Below are 21,970 nucleotides of genomic sequence, written 5' to 3' on the forward strand. Positions count from 1 at the left end.
ATCTTCATATGTAAGTTCTCAGTTGTTATGGATGGCAGAGCTGTGTTTTGAACCGACAAGTTGTCGTCAGCTCTGGTGTGCTAGCGTGTCTTACCGCTGCGCCACCTGAGCACCACGTCCAGCGTTTTTAAATATAAAATTTGATTCGGGATTCGTACGTTGCCCCAGAATTCGGACCTGACGCTAAAAGGAAAGCAGCGAGAACAACAATCAAACAGAATAAAGAACTCACGAAGTTTAAAAGTGGTGCCTCAGACCCAGGCGCTTAATATGGTATGGTGAGATTGACCATATTAAAAAGTAAAGAGGCAATAAAAGAGGCTGATGTGGCGAGAGGCGAGACTGTTATTGCTGTGAATAGGTCGCCTAGAGTTAAAGAAACGGAATTAATGGATTAATGAAAATCAATCGGCTGGTGACGGTGGTTCTAACGTCCCGCCATTTATCCTCCTCCACCTTCTACCATCATTTCCTTGCCACTGTCGCCCTCAGCTGGCTCAACAGGGTTTTTTTGGGGGGGTTTTGAGGGTTTTTGGTTTCTCAGTCCTGGATTCTGTGAAGCCGCTTTAAAACAATGTCCAAAAAAACACTATACAAATAAATTTGACTTAAAAAAATGAGGTAAAAAGGAGGCGGAACGTTACCTGAATCTCACAGGCTGTGACCAGGTTGTGGATGTAGTAAAAAGCCTCTTCTACAGTTTCTCCTACCGACACCAGTCCGTGGTTCCTCAGAATCAGCACCTGTACACACACACACATCACACACACACACACACACACACACAGTCTGAACGTGTCCTTCAAACTATAAGGCCAGAAGTATTTGGACGTAGTCTGGAATCCCATTCTGGTGTTAAAAGGGAGCGACCACTGTCTGATCAGAAGGCGTCTCACAAGACTTTGTAGTATGTCTATGGGAATTCGTGCACATTCAGTCAGAAGAGTATTTGTATTGACTGGGCACCGATTGATCAGTTGATATTCCGGTTCGTTCCAGAGCTGCTCAGTGGTACCGAGGCGACTGGAGTTCCTTTAAACCAAGCTTTTCTTTATGTCTTTATAGAGCAGTCATGCTGGGACAGGAAAGGGCCTTCCCTAAACTGTTTTGGCAACGTTAGAAGCATGTAATGCCCCTTATATTATTAATTTATTATGTATGTTAGTGAATGTTGTGGCTGAAACACATGAGTTCAATAATTGAAGGGTAGTTGTAGGTTAGTGGTTAAGGTACTGGACTAGTAAGCAGAAGGTCGCTGGTTCAAACCCCACCACTGCCAGTTTGCCACTGTTGGGCCCTTAAACAAGGCCCTTAACCCTGACTGTATACTGTAACTGTAATGTAAGTCGCTTTGGATAAAGTACTAAAGTACCGTAAAAGCTGTTGAGATTCCGTACCTTGCTTTTGGGTCCCAGGTTCTTCTGTATAAGAATCTTCTCCTCGTCGTCCACCAGGATGCCGTGGTAGTCGTGGTAAGCCACCTCACCGAGATACAGAGCCTCGGGAGAGATGGGCAGGAGGCCACACTTCATCGCAGAAACCTTAAAAAAAAAAAAACACAGACAGGGCAGGTAAGCCACACCGACGTCTCAGCCCGGTGTGAAATGAACCCGGAGGAAGGATGCGCTCGTTACCGCTGCACCGGCAGGAGTGTGGATGTGAACGATGCACTTCACGTCGGGTCGGGCTGCGTAGATGGCAGAGTGGAGGGTGAAGCCGGCCTGGTTCACGCCCAGGTTAGTGCTGCCCCTCTCCACGATCTCGCCCTGCAGGTTGATCTTCACCTGAAACGAGAGGCGGGGGGTACTCGTCATTCCAAAGCAAAAAACAACGACACTTTATGTGGCACGACAGTCTATTAGACTAGCCCACCACCACCACCACCACCACCACCACCACCACCACCGTCATGCCCTGTGATGGATTGGCACCTTATAGGGAATTCTCAGCTTGTGCCTGGTGACTGGAATTAGGGCAGGAGTAGCTCAGTGGTAAAAGTACTAGTAATCAGAAGGTTGTCCGTTCAAGTCCCACCACTGTTCAAGTTGCCACTGACATTCATTACTATTTTATACTGGTTTCCATCATATAGACGGAGTAAAATCAGATTAAATCTGATCTAATCTAGATCAGATTGAGGAGGTCTGCAGGTAATCAGAGAAAGTTCATTAGCATCTCCAGACCAGATCACACTGCACTGAATGATAAATCTATCTGAAGGGCAAAGCAAGAGAGAGAGAACGAGAGAGAGAGAAAACGAGAGAAAAAAGAAAGAGAGAACGAGAGAAAATAAGAGAGAGAAAGCGAGATTGAGACAGAGAACGAGAGAATGTGAGAAAGAGAATGACAGAGAGAAAATGGAGAGAAAAAAGAGAGAGGAGAGATTGAGAGAGAATGAGAGAAAAAAAGAGGAAGAAAAAAAACGAGAGAGAAAGAGAGAGAGAACACGAGAGAGAGAGTCGGCGAGAGAGAAAAAGCACAAGAGGGAGAGAGAGAGGAAGAACGAAAGAAAAAAGAGAAAGAGAGAGGGGAAGAGAGAGAGAACGAGAAAAAAGAGGGAGAGAACAAGACAGCGAGAGAGAAAAAGAGAGAGAAAGCGAGATCGAGACGGAGAATGAGAGAATGTGAGAGAGAGAGAGAATAACAGAGAGAAAATGGAGAGAAAAAAGAGAGAGAAGGAGAGATTGAGAGAGAATGAGAGAAAAAAGAGGGAGAAAAAACGAGAGAAAGAGAAAACGAGAGAAAATCGGCGAGAGAGAGAAAGTGAGAGAGAACGAGAGAAAGAAAGAGGGAGAAAAAACAAGAGAGAGAATCAAAAAGGAAGAACGAGAGAGAGAAAGAGAGAGAGAGAGAGAGAGAGAGAGAGAGAGAGAGAGAGAGAGAGAGAGAGAGAGAGAATGTGAGAGAGAGCGAGAGAGAGTCCTTTTCCACAATGACTTTGCAGAAACCTGAGGTGAAATGCGCAGTGATCGGCTATGTCCAAGGGGGGGAGCCCTGTCCTTTCTTGCACCCTTGTTTCCTGGTGAAACTGGACCCGCCACGACCCCGACCAGGATAATACCACCAGTAATAATCTGTATTGGTTTCACATATTTTTTACTGTAGTAAAGCAGGAATAAACCAGATCCGTACCAGACTGGAAGCTGAGACTTCACTGTACAGGAGTCCGAAGGGGACGATGAGAAAGCGCTCCTGTTCAGAGTTCAGCCTGACCTGAGGATAAACACATTTGCACCGTGTCACCACGCGTTCATACCTCTCATACCTGAATATTAAAGAACTCCTGTACTTGGTAACCCGGGCACAGACGGGGTAAACATGGCACTCACGGTCAGGTGGTTGTAGATGAGCTGGGACCAGCCGAACAGGTCGGCCAGGCGGTAGAACGCGGCCAGTTTACAGCGCAGCAGCTTCTCTCCTTTCTCATAGGCGATGGAGTCAGAACCACGGAGATCGTTCACCGGGGTCACCATGCCCAAACCTACACCCGGAACAAACGCGTGAGCTGTGCTGCACCATGATGAACCGTCCTATTATAATAAAATGAGACTCAATAATGGACATTACAGCGGTAATAATATAGCCAGGGCGTCTGCACAGACATGACTGGTCATGTATTGGGGTTGGGGTGGAGGAACAGCCTAACTACTGGGAGGTGTACTGGGAGTCACTTGTGCACTTGCATTAAGAATGTTAAAACTGTGCCAAATCAAGTACGCAGTATGTGCCAGTTGTAGCCCAGCAGTTAAGGTACTGGACAAGTAAGCGCAAGGTTCAAACCCTACCGCTGCCAGGTTGTTACTGTTGGGCCCTTGAGCAAGGCCCTTAACTCTGAATTGCTTAGCCTTTGGATTAAAGCGTCTGCTAAATGTGATGTTACTCTAAGGTGGCCGAAAAAGCCTAGTCATGGGTAGGTGCTCTTATCAGTGCGCTCTCAGTGCTGGTCCCAAGCCCGGTTAGAACTAGGAGGGTTGTATCAGGACGGGCATTTGACGTAAAATCTGTGCCAAGTCTGGTATGAGGATCGGATCTGCTGTGGCAACGCCTAAATATGGGAGCATCCAAAAGATAAACCTTCATTCCTTAATGGAACCCAGTCACCTCCGTTCCATTCCTCCCAAACTTTCCACTTTTAAAAAAGGAACAATTAAAAAACTTCATATTATTCAGTATTTTTTTTACGCTCACTTACTCATATTAAGGGCAGCCATGCCACCCTGAGGGGCAGCAGGGTACATGGTGGGCACGCTGGTGGTCATGAAGTCGGCGATCTGCTGCAGGGCCAGCAGGCTGGTGGGGTTCTTTCCCTTTCTCATCTGATCCTGGATCAGAGTCTCCAGCTCATCGCAGAAGGCCTGTAACACATCAGCAGCTCGTTAATCACATGTACTGTATGTACTGTGCCTCATGTACTAGTTAACGAACCAATCAATAAATAGTCAATTAGTGAAGGTTTACGTTAGCACCGCTTCTTTTCACCTTTGCGCACAGTCACGAATCTGTGCAGTACCTCAGTCAGCCAGCAGGGGTCGTAACTGCAGCAGTTAAGAGGAATTTTGACCCTCCCTCCCTCTGACGAGCCCTAAATTGTCCGTATACGCACTCGGCCATCTGATAGCAGAGGTGAGATTCGAACCCGCAAGCTGAAAATGTCAGCACTGGAGGCCTAGCATGCTGTACCACAGCGCCACCCAGGGGCCTCTTTTATTATGAATCCACTGACTATTTGTCAGGGCTTATCAGGGCACCACTTTTATTGGATCTACTCCCCTCTCACCATCCTGCGAGCGAGGATTCTCGTGATATCGCTCTGCTCTCGGCGGCATGATAAAGCCTGTCGTTATCACCCAGGGTCGCCACAGCTACGCTAACAGAGTCCCTCTGTGCGCCGCTCTCTCGCGGCGAGGGCAAACGGCTCGGGGGAGCAGAACGCGAGCCACTCGTCACGAGGTCCGGCGTTCCCTGAATGCGGGAGAGTCTCCGGGTCCCACACAGAGCGATTGTTTACCGGCTGAAGATGCATCTCGTGCTTTTGGGAACGGAGCGCGTCTCGATGGAGCTCTTTATATGCTGCTGCTGATGATCTCCAGAAGAAACTGCTACTGCAGGCTGGGCAAGGTGGCCAAATATACCGATATACTGTATATAAACCATATTTTCACAAAAGTTGGGACATTGCGTACAGCAGTGATTCGTATCGTCCATTTAGGGCGTCCCTTTATTTTGTGATGACGGCTGTGTATTTATTCAGGTGTGCAGCCTTCCTGTGTGTGTGTGTGTGGATCTGAGATCATGCTGAGGGTGGATTAAACAGGAAGAACGTGTGCATGTGTGTGTGTGTGTGTGCTGACCGGACTCTGCAGGATCATGGACACCCTCTTCCGCTGCTCCATCATGTTGAAGTCCTGCCGGAGGTCGGGCGCCATGTTCCTCTCTCTCTGGTACTCGGCGCTGCTCTCGTCCACCCGGTCGAAGTAGCGCTCCTTGTGGGGCGGGTTGGTGGGCGGAGTGGCCGCCACCACCCCAGCGCCGGAGTCTCCGTTCATCCTGTGGTCGGCACCTGAACGACCAGAAGTTCACGATGAATTAATAATCACGTATCCTCGACTATTTAAATAATAAATAAATTACTAATTTAATGTAGTCATTTTTATCATTTTCCCAATCCAGTCGTAGTCTAGACTGGCACGTGCCCCCAACGACACGCCCAGCAGGGGCAACAAGCAATCCTGTTCGAGCATAGTCCCGCCCCCTACAGACACACAGCCAATCACGTGTCTGTATGGAGCAGTCGTGGTTCAGTGGTTAAGGTACTGCACTAGTAATCAGAAGGTTGCCGGTTCAAGAGAACGCGCAAACTCCACATAGAAAGGACCCAGATCACTCCGCCTGAGGATCGAACCCAGGACCTTCGTGCTGTGAGGCGACAGTGCTACCCACCGAGCCACAGTGCCGCCCCGGGCCCCTGAGCAAGGCCCTCAACCCTCAATCGCTTGTATACTGTATACCGTTCTAACTGCGAGTTGCTCCGGATAAAGGCGTCCGCTAAAATGTACATGTGTGTCTGTGCAGGCACCCGGACGGCTGATAGCGCAGCTGAGATTCGAACCGTGGACTGAGTGACAACCGAGTCGGACAGATCAGATTCTGTAACAGGAAGCTCTGCATCAATTTCCTGCTGCGGTAACATCCCGACCGATTTCAAAACACACATTTCACCTCGTACGGAGTCCAGAGCTTCCTCGGCGTGGGCAGCGTGGGCAGCCCTTGGTATCTAAGTGCTGTACGAGTGTGTGTGTGTGTGTGTGTGTGTGTGTGTGTGTGTGTGTGTGTGTGTGTGTGTGTGTGTGTGTGTGAGACAGTAAGAGCTCTGGCGTGTATCCACACACATGCTAGGCTTTAGCGCTCTCCATTAAGCCGTTAAAAGGAAAGAGAGACGCGGCGGTGGCGGGGCGCTGCCATAACAACCTCCGGCGCCCCCACAAACACGCCGAGGCCGAACAGAGAGGCTAAATCAGACGGAGAACGACCCAAATTATCGAGTGTGTGTGCGCGTACGGGCACAGAGAAGTCAAGGAATCAGGTTATATCAACTAATATTCACGTCAATAACCACCTAATAACACAGAGCGTGAGGTAGGAATACCCAGGACAGAAAGTCAATCCATCACAGACTCCCCAGCCCAAGCATAACCACTCATGTATGTGTGCAGACGTCCGGCCGGTCGATAGCACCACCGAGATTCAAACCCAGATCTGAGCGGTTGTGGGCTGGCATGATAGCCCGCAGCGCCACCTAGTGCCACATTTTCGACATTTGGCAGTCTAAGGGCCCAACAGTGGCAAGCTGACAGTGGTAAACACTTGTTGGGGAAACACGCGTTGTGCATGCACACTAAGAAGGCAAGTTCCTAGTTGGACTCTCAGCTCTGCGACCGGTCGGCTGGGCGCCCCCTAGCGGGCACATTTTGCAGTGCAGCAGGCAAAATCGGTCCCTAGTCTGCAAGGTGTAAGGGCCCTGGTTAGTAGCCCGAGGCGCCTGTACAGAAGTGGAAGAAGGTGGAGATCGGTGCGTGACTCTCCATGTGCGAGACCGACCTCACACGCCGATCTACCGAAGTACAGGCGAATGGGATAGTCCTGGACAGTCTGAGACAGTCTAGAACAGCCTTGGATAGTCCTAAACAGTCCTGGACAGTCTGAGACAGTCTTGAATAGCCCTAGACAGTCTGGGATAGTCCTGGACCGTCTGAGATAGTCTGGGACAGTCTGGGACAGTCTAGAATAGCCTTGGCTAGTCCTAAACAGTCTGGGACAGTCCTGGACAGTCTGGGATAGTCTTGGATAGTCCTAAACAGTCCTGGACAGTCTGAGACAGTCTTGAATAGCCCTAGACAGTCTGGGATAGTCCTGGACCGTCTGAGATAGTCTGGGACAGTCTGGGACAGTCTAGAATAGCCTTGGATAGTCCTAAACAGTCTGGGACAGTCCTGGACAGTCTGGGATAGTCTTGGATAGTCCTAAACAGTCCTGGACAGTCTGAGACAGTCTTGAATAGCCCTAGACAGTCTGGGATAGTCCTGGACCGTCTGAGATAGTCTGAGACAGTCTGGGACAGTCTAGAATAGCCTTGGATAGTCCTAAACAGTCTGGGACAGTCCTGGACAGTCTGGGATAGTCTTGGATAGTCCTAAACAGTCTGGGATAGTCCTAAACAGTCTTGGATAGTCCTGGACCGTCTGGGATAGTCTTGGATAATCCTGGACAGCCTGGACAGTTGACCAGGGTATACGATGCTAAACCCTGCAGCATTTGACCATCAGCATCAGGACCACGCCTCACTGGAATGATGTTTCAACACAAACTATGATACGCCAAAATTGGGAGAAAAAGCGAAATTTTTAATGAGCGCATTCCTAGTACGTTCTGAGTCCCGGTACCAGAGCAGCTCCATCTCCAGATGCTCCAGCTACAGCGGGAAGGATTTACGTCCCGCTGTTGTACACTTGTAGAGGCCAGAGCAGGAGAATAAAACAGCTGGATGGAGGGAGGGGGGAGGACGGAGCCGAACAGCGAGACGGCAGAAAGAAATCTGAGACGGTAGAGGCCGGGAAAGCGAAGGGAACTGACGGGAGGAAACCTGAGACGGGATGAAGGAGGGAATGCACCGACTCGGCTTTATCGATCGTAATTAAGCCGTGAGGAGCCAGGAAGCTTCTTCTGCTTCTTCTCCTGAACATCTGCAGACGCTCGACCACGTAACCACACAGGAATCACCCCTCGTCCTTCCTCAGACGCCTTTTGGTGGGTTGCATCCTTTAAACCTGATGTTTTGGAGATGCTTTGACCTAAATGTCCAGCCGTCACAGTTTGCTCCCCCTACAGGCACAGCCAATCCTGTGTCTGCGTAGGTGCCCGGTCGGCTGATAGCAGAGCCGAGATTCGAACCAGAGGGCCCGAGATCTGCACCACACGAGTGATCTTTACTTTTAGTTCGATAATGTTTTGATGGTGCTTTGTACATATTCTTGCCAGGCTTTGATGTGAAGCATTTCAAGGTGGTTCAATGCTGCAAAAACAGCCAACTAGAACCCTGTCTGAAAGAAATCCATCCAATCAGTTGTCCAACAGCTGAGTCCTGGACAGTCTGGGATAGTCCTGGATAGTCTGGGATAGTCCGGGACAGTCCTTCACAGTCTGGGACAGTACTGAACAGTCCTGAACAGTCTGGGATAGTCCGGGAAAGTCTGGGATAGTTTGGGAGAGTCTGAGACAGTCTTGGATAGTGCTGGACAGTCTGGGACATTCTGGGAAAGTCTGGGACAGCCTAGAACAGTCCTGGACAGTCTGGGATGGTCTTGGATAGTCTGGGATAGTCTGGAACAGTCCAGAACAGTCTAGGACAGTTCGGGACAGTCTGAGACCGTCTTGGATAGTCCTGGACAGTCTGGAATAGTCCTGGACAGTTGACCAGGGTATACGATGCTAAACCCTGCAGCGTTTGACCGTCAGCATCGGGGCCACGCCTCACTGGCATGATGTTTCAACACAAACTAGAGTTCAGGGGCAGAAAATCCGAAAGAAAAGCAGAAATAATAGTGAAGTGACACCCGACCGCCGCCCCTCTGTAGTACACAAGAGCCCCAGAGCAGGAAATAACTGGAGCGTTGAGTAATGGGCTCTGCCTCGGGCCAGATGCTCTGCAACACTGACACTAACACACACACAGAAAATCTGGACCCTTGATTCACTTAAAGCTCCACAAAACTGCCCGACTTACAATCATCACTGAAAACAATCTGAGCACTTGAGGGTTAAGGGCCTTGCTCAGGGGCCCAACAGTGTAAATTTAGCGATGGTGGGGCTTGAACCGGCAACATTCTTATTACCAGTGCAGTTTCTTATCCACTGAGCTTCCACTGCCCTGCCCTTAATGTGCATAAATAAATGAATACAGATGAATACATCGAACCAAAAAACGATATTATGCACTATATGGCCAAAAGTATTTGGACACCTTCATGACTCTTTCAGTAGAACCTGATGCTACAGACAAAAGAAACAGAGGAGACAAACATCCCTACTGCACGCAGTACCACAAGGATGGAGTTCAGCTCAGAGAAGAAAAGCCTGTGGAGCTGTGGAGCCGTGACGCATCCGGCCGAGTCTCGTGCCAGAACTTCCTCCCACACTGATAAACCCGAGCTGGAGGAGCGTAGGACGGGCGCCGGTTCGAGAGGCCCGTCTCCTTGGAAACCGAAATCTCTTTCCGAAGATCTGGAGTGGAAGGGGGTCCGTTGCTTCGGCTACGGGCGCCGGAAGGGAGCCGTCAGCCGTCGGAGAGAAACGAATCTGAAAGCTTCATAACGATCTATTCCTAATCACACAAAAGCAGCCAATCAGAATCCATCGTCAGCACCAGAGCGAGCAGGAAGGACGAGACGCGTCCTGCGGTTTCCGTCCCCCGGTGGACGTCTCGTCCGGAATGAACTATGAGGAATCGGCTGTATTGGACCCCCTCGCTTCCATCCACAACTAGGGATGTCCCGATCAAGTTTTTTTTGTTCCCAAACATTAATTTTGATCCCGATCCGATACCGAGTCTCAAACCGATACTTGTATTTTCTAGATATTGTCTAGATAAGAACTAGATAACACTGTTCACACAGTGCACACTTCAACTACATTACAGTTATTCACATTAATCCAGTGTTTATGTTTAACAACTGAATAGCTCTGCAGTGCTGTAGGGAAAAAAAATCCCTGCATCCAAACTATTGCTTAATGTTCTTTTATTTTTACAAAATAAAAGTAAACAAACTTAGTGCAGCATTGTAGTAGTGAAACTAGAACACTCAACATGTTGTGACATTTCTACGAGTGTGTTTTGACCCTTTGGGGCTTCCATAGTGCATGGAACAGCATGCTTGGCTCTAACTGTCCTCTATTCGGTACCGTAACAGAAGAAGGTAATAAAGTGTTAAATGCTCCCGACATATAGCGTGTATTTATTTCTTTATTAAGCGAGTGCATCACTCCGACGCTGGGTTACATAACTAAGCCAATCAGAGCGCTTGATACTGAGATGTCGTTCAGTCTTATAACACGTAAACTGGTAAAAGCTGTATGTTATGGTCCTGAAGTTTTCATACTGGGATTAAAAGTGATTGTTTTGTAAACCGGAGTGATCCTGGACTTACACACCGTATAAACAGTAAAATTCTACAGTAATGAACGCAGCTCTGCTCCCACCGCCTCGTGAAGCGCTCGCATCGCAGACGTCACATTTCACTGTTGGACTTGTTTTACTTTCCAACTTAAAGTATTTCCACACAGCCGACACGCTGACGTAAAACGAAAGATCGGGATTAGGATCGGCCTTAGTAAAGCCGATAGCGATCAGTTAAAAAATGCCTTGATCGGCCCCGATTCCGATCTTTGAGATCGGATCGGGACATCCCTATCCACAGCACCTCTCTCTCTCTCTACAGTCTCCGGTCAGAACCCGCTACAGCTTTGACTCTGAAACGGTGACCACCCGGTCGGCAAGGGGCCGAGATGCTCACATGAGGAACGCAAAGCTAGACACCGGGCGCCTACACGGACACACGACTGTGACTGAACGGTTGAAATAGGATGCGCGTCAACCTGCTGACTGCTCGAGACGCTTACAAAGCAGGTTGTGCACTGGTCCGAGAAGGGTGGGGGGGTGTCACCGATTTCTTTAATGATTTAACCCTCCTTATTGTATCCGGGCTTGGGACCGGCACTGACAAGTGAACCTCGGAGTGGCTGGGACGTTCAGTCAACCAGACCAAGCCAATCACGTCCGTGTCCGTGCATGAGATTCAAACCCGGGTCCTATAGGTTGCATTTATGTTCATGTTACTGCTATTCCTTTAATGTATTTCCATTTTTAATGGGCCACCATGTAGCATCAGGGCTTTAAAACACACCGCCGTTGATCCGCCGCTCGTATTATGCAAGCGCGGGTTATGTAAGAGCCGTAGGTGGAAGAGGGTTCGGCACATCGACGTGTCAAACAAAACATCTCCAAGCGCATTCAGAACTCTAAAGAGAACCACGGCCGCCTACACACACTCACGTTCTCACCTATACACTCACACACACACACACACACACACACACACACACACACACACACACACGCACACACGCACACACGCACACACGCACACACGCACACGCACACGTCTGAGCGGTGCTGTGTGGGCGGCACTTCTATCCGAGCACGTCACAGGGAGTTCAGTAGGATGTAGAAATGATGGTCATTATTAAGGTTTGATCAATTATATACCTTGCAGCAACAGTTTAGGGAAGGCCCTTGTCTGTTCCAGCATGACTGTGCACCTCAGCAACCTAAAGAACCCCAGGAACCTGCTGAACCCCAGAGGAACCTGAGAAACCTCAGAGGAACCTGAAAAACTTGAGAAAACTAAGGAACCTCAGAGGAAGCCGAGGAACCTCAGAGCAACCTAAAGAATCTCAGGAATATGATGAACCCCAGAGGAACCTGAGGAACCTCAGAGCAACCTGAGGAACCTCAGAGCAACCTAAAGAACCTCAGGCACCTGCTGAACCCCAGAGGAACCTGAGAAACCTTAGAGAAACCTGATAAAACATGAGAAACCTAAGGAACCTGAGAAACCTCAGAGGAACCTGAAAAACTTGAGAAACCTAAGGAACCTCAGAGGAAGTCGAGGAACCTCAGAGCAACCTAAAGAACCCCAGGAACCTGCTGAAACCCAGAGGAACCTGAGAAACCTCAGAGGAACCTGAGGAACCCCAGAGCAACCTAAAGAACCTCAGGAACATGATGAACCTCAGAGGAACCTGAGAAACATGAGAAACCTAAGGAACCTCGGAGGAAGTCGAGAAACCTCAGAGCAACCTAAAGAACCCCAGGAACCTGCTGAAACCCAGAGGAACCTGAGAAACCTTAGAGGAACCTGAGGAACCTCAGAGAAACCTGAGGAACCCAAAGAACCTCAGAGGAACTTGAGGAACCTCAGAGAAACCTCAGAGAAACCTGAGGAATCTTTTCAATCCTCACCTCTGTTCAGTGTTTGTGAAGAGATCTGCACATTGTCCATGTGGGCGAGTGGGTGTCTTATGTACCCTGGGGTCCTCCCACTGCCCAAAACATGCAGAAGGTGGATTGGCTACTTTTTTGCTGCTCCGACTCCGATCCTAACCAGACGAGTGTAAATAAATGAATATTGAAGCTACACGTCAGGCAGAAACGCCGCTCCCCTCTCTCGCTCTTGAGAAATTCATCCACATGTTCCAGATGTGTGAACTCCTGACCTCCACGTTCTCATTTCAGCACTAAAATCTCCCTCCTCTGGTTTAATCCTCCCTGTACGTTCAATATCTGGCTGCTCCACTACGGCAAATCTCCAGGAACGGCGGACAGGGCGGAGGAACGTGGAGACCAGCGCGTGACTCTCCATGCGCCAGACTGGCCTCATGAGCCAAGCCACTGGAAATGACTAAATTGGGAGACTGGGATTTGGAGGGCAGCATATGTATTTTTTGGGACCATTACTCCACCTTCTCCAGTGGTTCTGGAACCAGTAAGACCTGGAGGAGAAGCGATACCACAGTTCCACATCCAGTATGTAAAGCAGGACACTCCCACTAACACCACAGGAAAATGCACTCAGGATGTGGGAGAGTGTCCAGGTCTGTCTGAAAACCTCCTGACCTCTCTATACAGATCATCCTACACGCCCGAGAAGCTGACTGCCTGCTGAAGCCTGACTGAATGACGAGGGAGGCAATCCCAGCATTTGTTTTTTATGTTTTATTTATTTATTGTATTTATTTTATTTAATGTATTAATTTTTTTATTGTATTTGTTGTACTTATTTTATTTATTTATTTTATTACTTTATTTATTGTATTTACTTTATTTATTTTATTTATTGTATTTACTTTATTTATTTTATTTATTGTATTTACTTTATTTATTGTATTTATTGTATTTACTTTATTTATTGTATTTATTTTATTTATTGTACTTTATTTTATTTATTGTATTTACTTTATTTATTGTATTTATTGTATTTATTTTATTTATTGTACTTACTTTATTTATTTTATTTATTGTATTTACTTTATTATATTTATTGTATTTATTTTATTTATTGTATTTATTATATTTATTGTATTTATTTTATTTATTGTATTTAATATATTTATAGTATTTATTTTATGTATTTTATTTAATGTTTTTTTTATTTGATTTATTGTATTTACTTCATTTACTGTATTTACTGTATTTATTTATTTTATGTATTGTATTTATTGTATTTATTTTATTATTGTATTTATTGTATTTATTTTATTTACTGTATTTATTTATTGTATTTATTTTATTCATTTATTTAATTTATTGTATTTATTGAATTTATTTTTTGGTATCAAATGGTTCCAAGTAAAATTCTTCTTCTTAATATCTTACGTAGCTGAACAAAAAATGACAAATGTGGCGGACAAATGTGGAGCAACCAACAGAGTTCTTTTTAAATGTAAATAAACTCTCATTGATTTTTAATTTGTATACAGGTGTATTTGTAAATTGGGGCGTCAGGGACAGTTTAGGCGTTTTCGTACACGGCGGGAGACGTTAGCTGGCGTGCTAGCGTCGGTTTGAATGGCTAAAACTACAGTGACGTGATCGGATTAATCTCTGTATTAGTAGTGCGTCTAAATAATCTGCTTTATGAGCTCCATGTTGCATTAGAACCCTCTCTACTGAGGTTTTCAGACAGGGCGATATATATCTGCTCTCAGGACTATTAAATGCTAAGAGTCGTTTAAAAGAGTGGACGTTCCAAGCTTGTGCTGCTCTCAGGAATAATGGAGATGTAGAAAGCATTTAAACAGGACTGGAGATCTGTGCAGGCCTCTGTAGGTCAGTCTGACGTGTGGAAGCTCTTATCTGTTCCAGGAACCAACCCAAGTGCGCCAGGAGCAGCAAACCGCTTTAGAAAAACGCTCGTCCTGGTGGTGTTTTTATTTTATTTCAGGTACAATTCCCACCACAACCAACCGAACGCCAAGCAGGTCGATGGAATCTGTATGAAGAAACCACAGAGCGTAACGGGGTGGAACAGATCGAGATCCACCAAGAGAAAGTGGAAGCGTGGCGCTCGCTTATCTCAGGCACTTCACAAAACAGATGCGACGGGGGGGGGGGGGGGGGAAGGGGGTCGGCATGTCGGCCCGTCAGCCAAAAACAGACCTGGGTGTGGTCATGTCTGCGCTACGAATCCAGCGTGAATGAACAGACTAAGTGACGTCCATTAGTCTCCACGGTACAAGAACTTTGGTTCGGGATCCCAGAGCTTAAATAATTCATTACAGCACATCCGTGAACGTCTAATCGGTTCTCTCTTCAGCAAGGAAACCACGTCAGTCTGGAGTAAAAACGGCTGATTTGCTTTGCAAACGTCACGGAGTCAAGCCTGGTCGTCCAGCCCTTGATATGACTGATGCACTTCAAACTCTAATGGAAAGCCATCGGTGGAGAGTGGACGCTCCTTCTTATTGTATTAATGCCCGTGGTGTTGGACTGTGACATCCGACAGGGTCGTTGCTTCACTAACAGCCTTTCATCCCCCCAAAATGTAAATATTTTAATGTTTGTTTGATCTCATTGGGTTACAAAGACCTTGAATGTTCATTTTTTAGGCATTAAACTTGGATTTTCATGTAATCAATGAGCGCAACACTGCAAAACACTCCAAAAAAGACGCCAATCTACCGCAGGGCCACTCCATGAAGACGCCTGACCGGTCAACGGCACCTTTGGGTACCCAAACCCTGGATGTTTACATTCTTGGACATTTTGCATCAAGTCCCAGTGTGACGGTTAAACTCATCATATTATAAAAGCTTATTATCTTCTAACAACGACACTAACATTAAAACCGCCTCCTTGTTTCTACACTCACTGTCCATTTTATCAGCTCCACTTACCATATAGAAGCACTTTGTAGGTCTACAATTACTGACTGTAGTCCATCTGTTTCTCTGCATGCTTTGTTAGCCCCCTTTCATGCTGTTCTTAAATGGTCAGGACCCCCACAGGACCACCACAGAGCAGATATTATTTAGGTGGTAGATGATTCTCAGCACTGCAGTGACACTGACATGGTGGTGGTGTGTTAGTGTGTGTTGTGCTGGTATGAGTGGATCAGACACAGCAGCGCTGCTGGAGTTTTTAAATACCGTGTCCACTCACTGTCCACTCTATTAGACACTCCTACCTAGTCGGTCCACCTTGTAGATGTAGTCAGAGACGATCGCTCATCTATCGCTGCTGTTTAGTTTGAGTCGGTCATCTTCTAGACCTTCATCAGTGGTCACAGGACGCTGCCCACGGGGCGCCGTTGGCTGGATATTTTTGGTTGGTGGACGATTCATACCAGCACAACACACACTAACACACCACCACCATGTCAGTGTCACTGCAGTGCTGAGAATGATCCACCACCTAAATAATACCTGCTCTGTGGGGGTTCTGACCATTGAAGAACAGGGTGAAAGGGGGTAACAAAGCATGTAGAGAAACAGATGGACTACAGTCAGTAATTGTAGAACTACAAAGTGCTTCTATATGGTAAGTGGAGCTGATAACATGGACAGTGAGTGTAGAAACAAGGAGGTGGTTTTAATGTTATGGCTGATCAGTGTATTCAGCTCTTGTAACTGTTTCCTACCAAGTGTGTTTAAAATCTACATTCCTCTCTGCTACGTCACCGACAGGACGATATCGATCCGATCTTAACGTTATGTGTCTGATAAAGCCGGGTTATTATATCATCGGACAGGTTCATTCGTTACTGTAGGTTTGTTCGGAGTAGGGAGGACGGCAGTGCCGAGGGGGTCGCATTCCTGACACGCCGCAGCCCTACACACCCACACGTGCAGGCTAAATGTAGCGCCCCCGGGTCCGACATCCAGAATAGTACACATACGAGAGATACCTCGCACCGCCAGGGTCACCACGTCCATACGTCCATACGTCCATACATCCATCCTCCCGGCTCCTCCGGGCTGCACCGTATATCAGAGTGGATCCGGAGTATAAAACGACATTCATTTATAATCCTCCGAGATAAAGAGATTCATTTTTTTTAGATGTTTAAACCAAACTGGCCGGACTCGCCCCGAGCTAACTTTGTAAAACGTTAACAATGACCTGTAGAAGCCGCACGTCAAGGAAAGAGAAAACTAAACGACGTGATGTGACGTTTTTCCAACACAAACGTCTGACTTCCTCCAAGCTTATTAAAGTAAACAGACTAACAGCGAGTACCACAGCACTAATTAAAGGTTTAATTAACCAATCAGCCTGAAGACAAGGAATTAATTGTTGCGATTATTAATATGCGCTGAAGCTCAGTAATCAGAAACCTAATGACTTGCAGGGTTTATGACAAACATAAAAATGCAGGGGTTATTCCTAATGCGCCGGTGGTTGCTGTTTTATCAGGCTAAACAAACACTTGTAAGCTGAACACTTCCCTCCTGAGGTTATAAACTATGACTGTGTGATTTATAAAAGGTTCCGGATTGCAAGATTAAATAACACACATTTCCATCTCTGCAGAGTGAGTTTGTGTGGGTGTGGAACCAACAGAATGACGCTCAGACACTGAACAGAATCCATACCGCACGGACAGACAGCACAGACGAGAGAAGACGAGGATCGAGATTCTATTCATCGCCGAAACTGACAGATGAGAATTCTGAACTCAGAATCTGGCTCAGTCCCGAGTCCTGGACGATCACAGGATTCGGGGAGGCTCTCTCTCCTAGAGATCAGGCCCGTTACACTAATCCTCCCCGATGGAGTGAGGGCTCAGAGTCAGCACACATGCAGAAAGACAAACAACACCGAGATCCAGCAGCTTAGCAGAGCCCAGCCCCGGCTTTTACACAAACCTACATGCATCCAGTACCCGTCTCAGCTTCTATATCTAGAGTAGCAAAGCAATCAATCTAACACAATAGTGTATACAGAATTGCTCATGGCGGTCTCACGACGACGCCAGCGTGCTGTAAAGTGTCGATTAGTACATAGTTCTATCATCTGAGGTTTTATTACTCTGTTCATGAACAATCAAGGATTCACTGAACCAGTTAACCAAGTGATCGACAGTGGACAGGAGTTTGGATGGACACTCTGACTGGTCTTCACCAATAAGCTTTGTGCAGGTATGGATGGATGGATGGATGGATGGATGGATGGATGGATAGAAAACCTAATCATTATCCTGACTATAATCCTACAAATCCCCTGATTTTGTGCAAGTGTACCCAACAGAATTGATGTGGTGGCCACACCAAACACTGAATTGATTTACATTTCTCTTTTGTTCAGTCACTGTCAAAAATAAACTAATAAAACTTCTATTGTTGAAAGCATGAAAGCATTCTTACTTTGCATCATTTTTTCCACACCTACCTAAAACTTTAGCTTAGTACTATATATGCATCACTTTAAACAATCATTTAATGTATACATATACATATATATATATATATATATATATATATATATATATATATATATATATATATATATATATATATATATATAGAGAGAGAGAGAGAGAGAGAGAGAGAGAGAGAGAGAGTAATTAAAGACGAGAGAGCACAACAAGTGTAATCTGTCCCACAGAGCACTAGTACAATATAATATGTACGTATTTATATGTAACTTTCACTCAGCACTATACATTATATATGTGTATATATATGTATGAATGTGTATGTGACTTTAATCTGACCCACAGCAGCAATACAATATGTATGTATTTACATGTAACCTTTGCTCAGTACTATATATATATATATATTTGAGACTAAACAATCGTTTAATGCATACATATTACATATATATATAGTAATACATCTAAGACAATTGAGTACAATAATACTGTAACATGACCCACAGCAGCAATACAATATAATATCATATGCATTTACATGTAACCTTTGCTTAGTACTATATAGTGTAAATATATATTTATGACTTTAAAGGATCGTTTAATGTATATATAGTATTTGATCTAAGACAATAGAGTACAATAATAGTGTAATCTGACCCACAGAGCAGCAGTACAATATAATATATATGTATTTATATGTATATATGTATACATGTGTGTGTATATATCAACAAACCGCAGCCAGCAGTGCTGATTCCCTGGGGATTGTTTGCATGGGCCCGGCAGTAGTTTATCCTCTACCACTGATACTGAGAGTATTTGTGCATGTTTATGCTCTATAACTGAACCTGTATCACAGTAACATGAGTGTTGGGAGTAAACTGTGATAATAACAGAGTTACATCATCATCACATTCACATTAATGTAAACACGCCCCTCAGTACAAGTCCATTACACCGAGCCAGGACTGAAACATCCATAAAACATTCAGAACCCCGACATTAAACCCGCTCTCACTTACTGTACTGCTGTGTGTTAGTGGAGTAGAAGGACAGCGACTCGGAACACAACCACGCCGGCTGGTTTTAACTCTATTTTACTGATATTTCTGATTTCACTTCCCTCTGTTTTCGACCGCCTTTCTGCTCCTGCTACAAACCCGATCTGCCTCCCTGCCCGACCCTGACCGCGCATGCGCACTAGCGGCACGCATGCGTATCTTTAAGCGGGCGCGATTTGTACCGCGCATGCGTGCTGTAGCAACGCGGCGATCATGGCAGTCTCGCCATGCGGCCAGTAAACGGCAGCATTTAGCTGCTGCACTCGACTTAAACGTGTATTAAATCACTATTGTTTGTGTAAAAATACACTTCAGATTTGCACAGCTTCGGACAACATTTAGACAATGTTGATGAATGTCTGTATTGTCAAAAAAACACAGTCCAGTACATTTACATTTGCAGCATTTAGCAGACGCTTTTACCCAACGTAATTTACAGTACTGTGACAGTATCTTGTCCAAGCAATTGAGGGTTAAGGGCCTTGCTCAAGGGCCCAACAGTTTGCAACCTGGCAGTGGTGGGGCTTGATTACTAGTCCAGTACCTTAACCACTAGGCTAACTGCCTACAAGGATTCATGACAGGGTTCTGTCTTTGATTTCACTAATATTCGTTATTTTATTTCATTTTCATGTTATGCCACCACTTTATTCTGGTCAGGGTCACGCTGGGTCCAGTAACATTTACAGTTTTGGCATTTAGCAGACTATCCAAAGCGACTCACCATTGTGACTATACAATCCAAGCAATTGAGGGTTAAGGGTCTTGCTCAAGAGCCCAACAGTAGCAACCTGATTGTGGTGAGCCTTGAACCTGCAACCACAGTACAATTCCAACCGCATACAGGTGAGTAATGACACAGCAACCATCATGTTCACAGGGTAAATAGCTTTGATCACCAAAGATGTAGTTCAAACCCCCAACCTTCCATAACCACTGACCCACTACTTTCCAGTGGGTGCAGTCAATCATTTTTTATTTCTACACCACCAATCTACTTATCTAAGTTATTGTTTGTACAGGTATATTGCTGGCCCAGCAGATTTGCAGATAATCCACAATAAATGCACCGACATGTTTACTCGACATAAACATGTATTTAATCACTTTTGTTCGTGTTATTTAAAACTTGTAGTGTGTAAAATACACTTCAGATTTGCACATACTGTCTCTGAGTCTCTTTGAGTCATTTTCTTTGCTCATTTCAACCGCACACAGGGTGAGTAACGACACAGCAACCTTTGAGTTAACATGGTAAAGAGCTTTGGTCAAGGACCCCAAAGTTGTAGTTCAACAAAGCCAAAAGTAAAACCTGTACTGTGGAAGCACTTCTGCTAAATGTTGAAAATAAAAATGTAGAATATCAACCCCCCGACCTTCTGGTTAACAGGTTTAACCATAACCACTGACACACTACTTTCCAGTGGGTGCAGTCAATCATTGTTTATTTCTAGAACGTTCTACACCACTGATCTACTTATCTAAGTTGTTTGTATATTGCTGAACTCAAATTTGGTTGCAATAATTTCTTCATGATTTCTCCTCGTGGACCCAAACCATGCCAGCACTCTTCTTGGTGCACCCTGCACACATGATGTAACACATAAAACGCTTGAGCAGTCTTAGTTTCTGGATTAACTCGCACCCATCTCCTAAAAATAAACCTTTTTTCTCTTGTCATTCCTTCTGCTCTTGTTGTAGTTGACAGCAACAGCAACATGCCATGAACGTCCAGCTCTAGATGATTTATAAGCTTTCTTGTGCATGAGCCAATGATTTAGGAAGGATGGCTAGCAAAGGCAAATGAAGGGTGGTGCCCTTGAACTGTTTTAAACATTTTTTTATGATCTCTTACAGTAAGGGAAACATCTGACACTGGTGCTATACTCGATTAACTTCCTTTTTCTGGTCAACAGCAGCTGATTCAGCATGCTTGTGCTGCTGTTTACTTAGATGCTTGGAACAGTCAGCTACCCTGTGATCCTATTTTTTGCACAGGGTGACAGTTGTGACTGGCATGTTAAAATTAAGAGCTTAAAATCAACATTTTTGCATGCATTCTTTTGCATTTTGCATGTCTTTTTTGCTGCTTAGGTCAGCGGAGAATGGAAAGTCCCTCACAGTCTGACCGACAGAGGTTAAACCACACTTTCTGACTGACCAGCAGTTATGCAGCTGATTTTTACGCTCTGCTATAGATTGGGAACTGATGTATGTTCACACAATGGGGGAATTTATGGACTCAGATTATGGTTATAGTTTCAGAATCAACATGTTATTGAGGGTGTGAATATATTATTTTTTAATATATTGTCAGTGAAAGGTATTCTTCTTAAAGAATGCTGCAACATCCATAGGGCTTAAGCCCCAATTCAGAAATGCTGAGCACTCTGGTTGGTGCTCTCTTCTTATACCATTCAGCAACATTGTGTGATTCATTTCATTCTTTGAGACTGCTGGAGCAGCTTGTTTGTTTGTATGTATTGTTTTCCTTGTTTAAAAGTGGAAACACCCTTTATAATTATTGGGTTCAGGTGTTCCAGCCATTTATACAGACATATAACAGATATATAACCCAGATAGAAATCTTCAAGATGAAACAATGCCACACGTTTGTGAGCATATAATAATAAAATACGATTAATTATGAACAAACTGATGTTTTGTTTTGTTTTTGGATTCTGGGAGGTCGAAGCTATTTGGTGTTTCTAATGGATTTCTTTAGTGTTGTGTTTGTTGAATCAGGAAAGCTCATTATTTGCTTTAACTGATAAACTAATCATTTACAGTTTTCCCTCAATACCTCGGACACATTTCCTTAAACAGGGAACTGTGCATTTAAAGCAGCTGACTCAGAGCCTCTGTTGTTTTGCAAAACAACACGTTCGTCTGACAAAAGTCCCTAAAACAACTGCAAAGCAG

The 21,970-nt window shown here is 45.4% G+C and overlaps 1 protein-coding gene across 8 annotated transcripts in view; it reads right to left on the reverse strand.

Moving 5' to 3' along the window:
• The window catches only part of add1 (adducin 1 (alpha)), a 36,270-nt gene extending 17,106 nt beyond the window's left edge, over positions 1-19,164 (reverse strand). For 7 of the 8 annotated variants that reach the window (XM_063012304.1, XM_063012301.1, XM_063012300.1 and 4 more), the window contains exons 1-8: positions 19,010-19,164; positions 5,352-5,560; positions 4,193-4,355; positions 3,330-3,481; positions 3,133-3,213; positions 1,635-1,784; positions 1,398-1,541; positions 645-743 (exon numbers count right to left, since the gene is read on the reverse strand). In XM_063012304.1, coding sequence (XP_062868374.1) covers positions 645-743; positions 1,398-1,541; positions 1,635-1,784; positions 3,133-3,213; positions 3,330-3,481; positions 4,193-4,355; positions 5,352-5,546 — 984 coding nt within the window. In that variant the 5' untranslated portion in view covers positions 5,547-5,560; positions 19,010-19,164. Of the gene's footprint in view, positions 1-644; positions 744-1,397; positions 1,542-1,634; positions 1,785-3,132; positions 3,214-3,329; positions 3,482-4,192; positions 4,356-5,351; positions 5,561-18,723; positions 18,743-19,009 lie in introns of those variants that run through there. The other variant, XM_063012299.1, reaches the window with a different exon arrangement.
• Between the last annotated feature and the right edge of the window lie 2,806 nt (positions 19,165-21,970).

Source organism: Trichomycterus rosablanca, chromosome 16 (genome assembly GCF_030014385.1).
Source record: "Trichomycterus rosablanca isolate fTriRos1 chromosome 16, fTriRos1.hap1, whole genome shotgun sequence".
NCBI classification, from domain to species: Eukaryota; Metazoa; Chordata; class Actinopteri; order Siluriformes; family Trichomycteridae; genus Trichomycterus; species Trichomycterus rosablanca.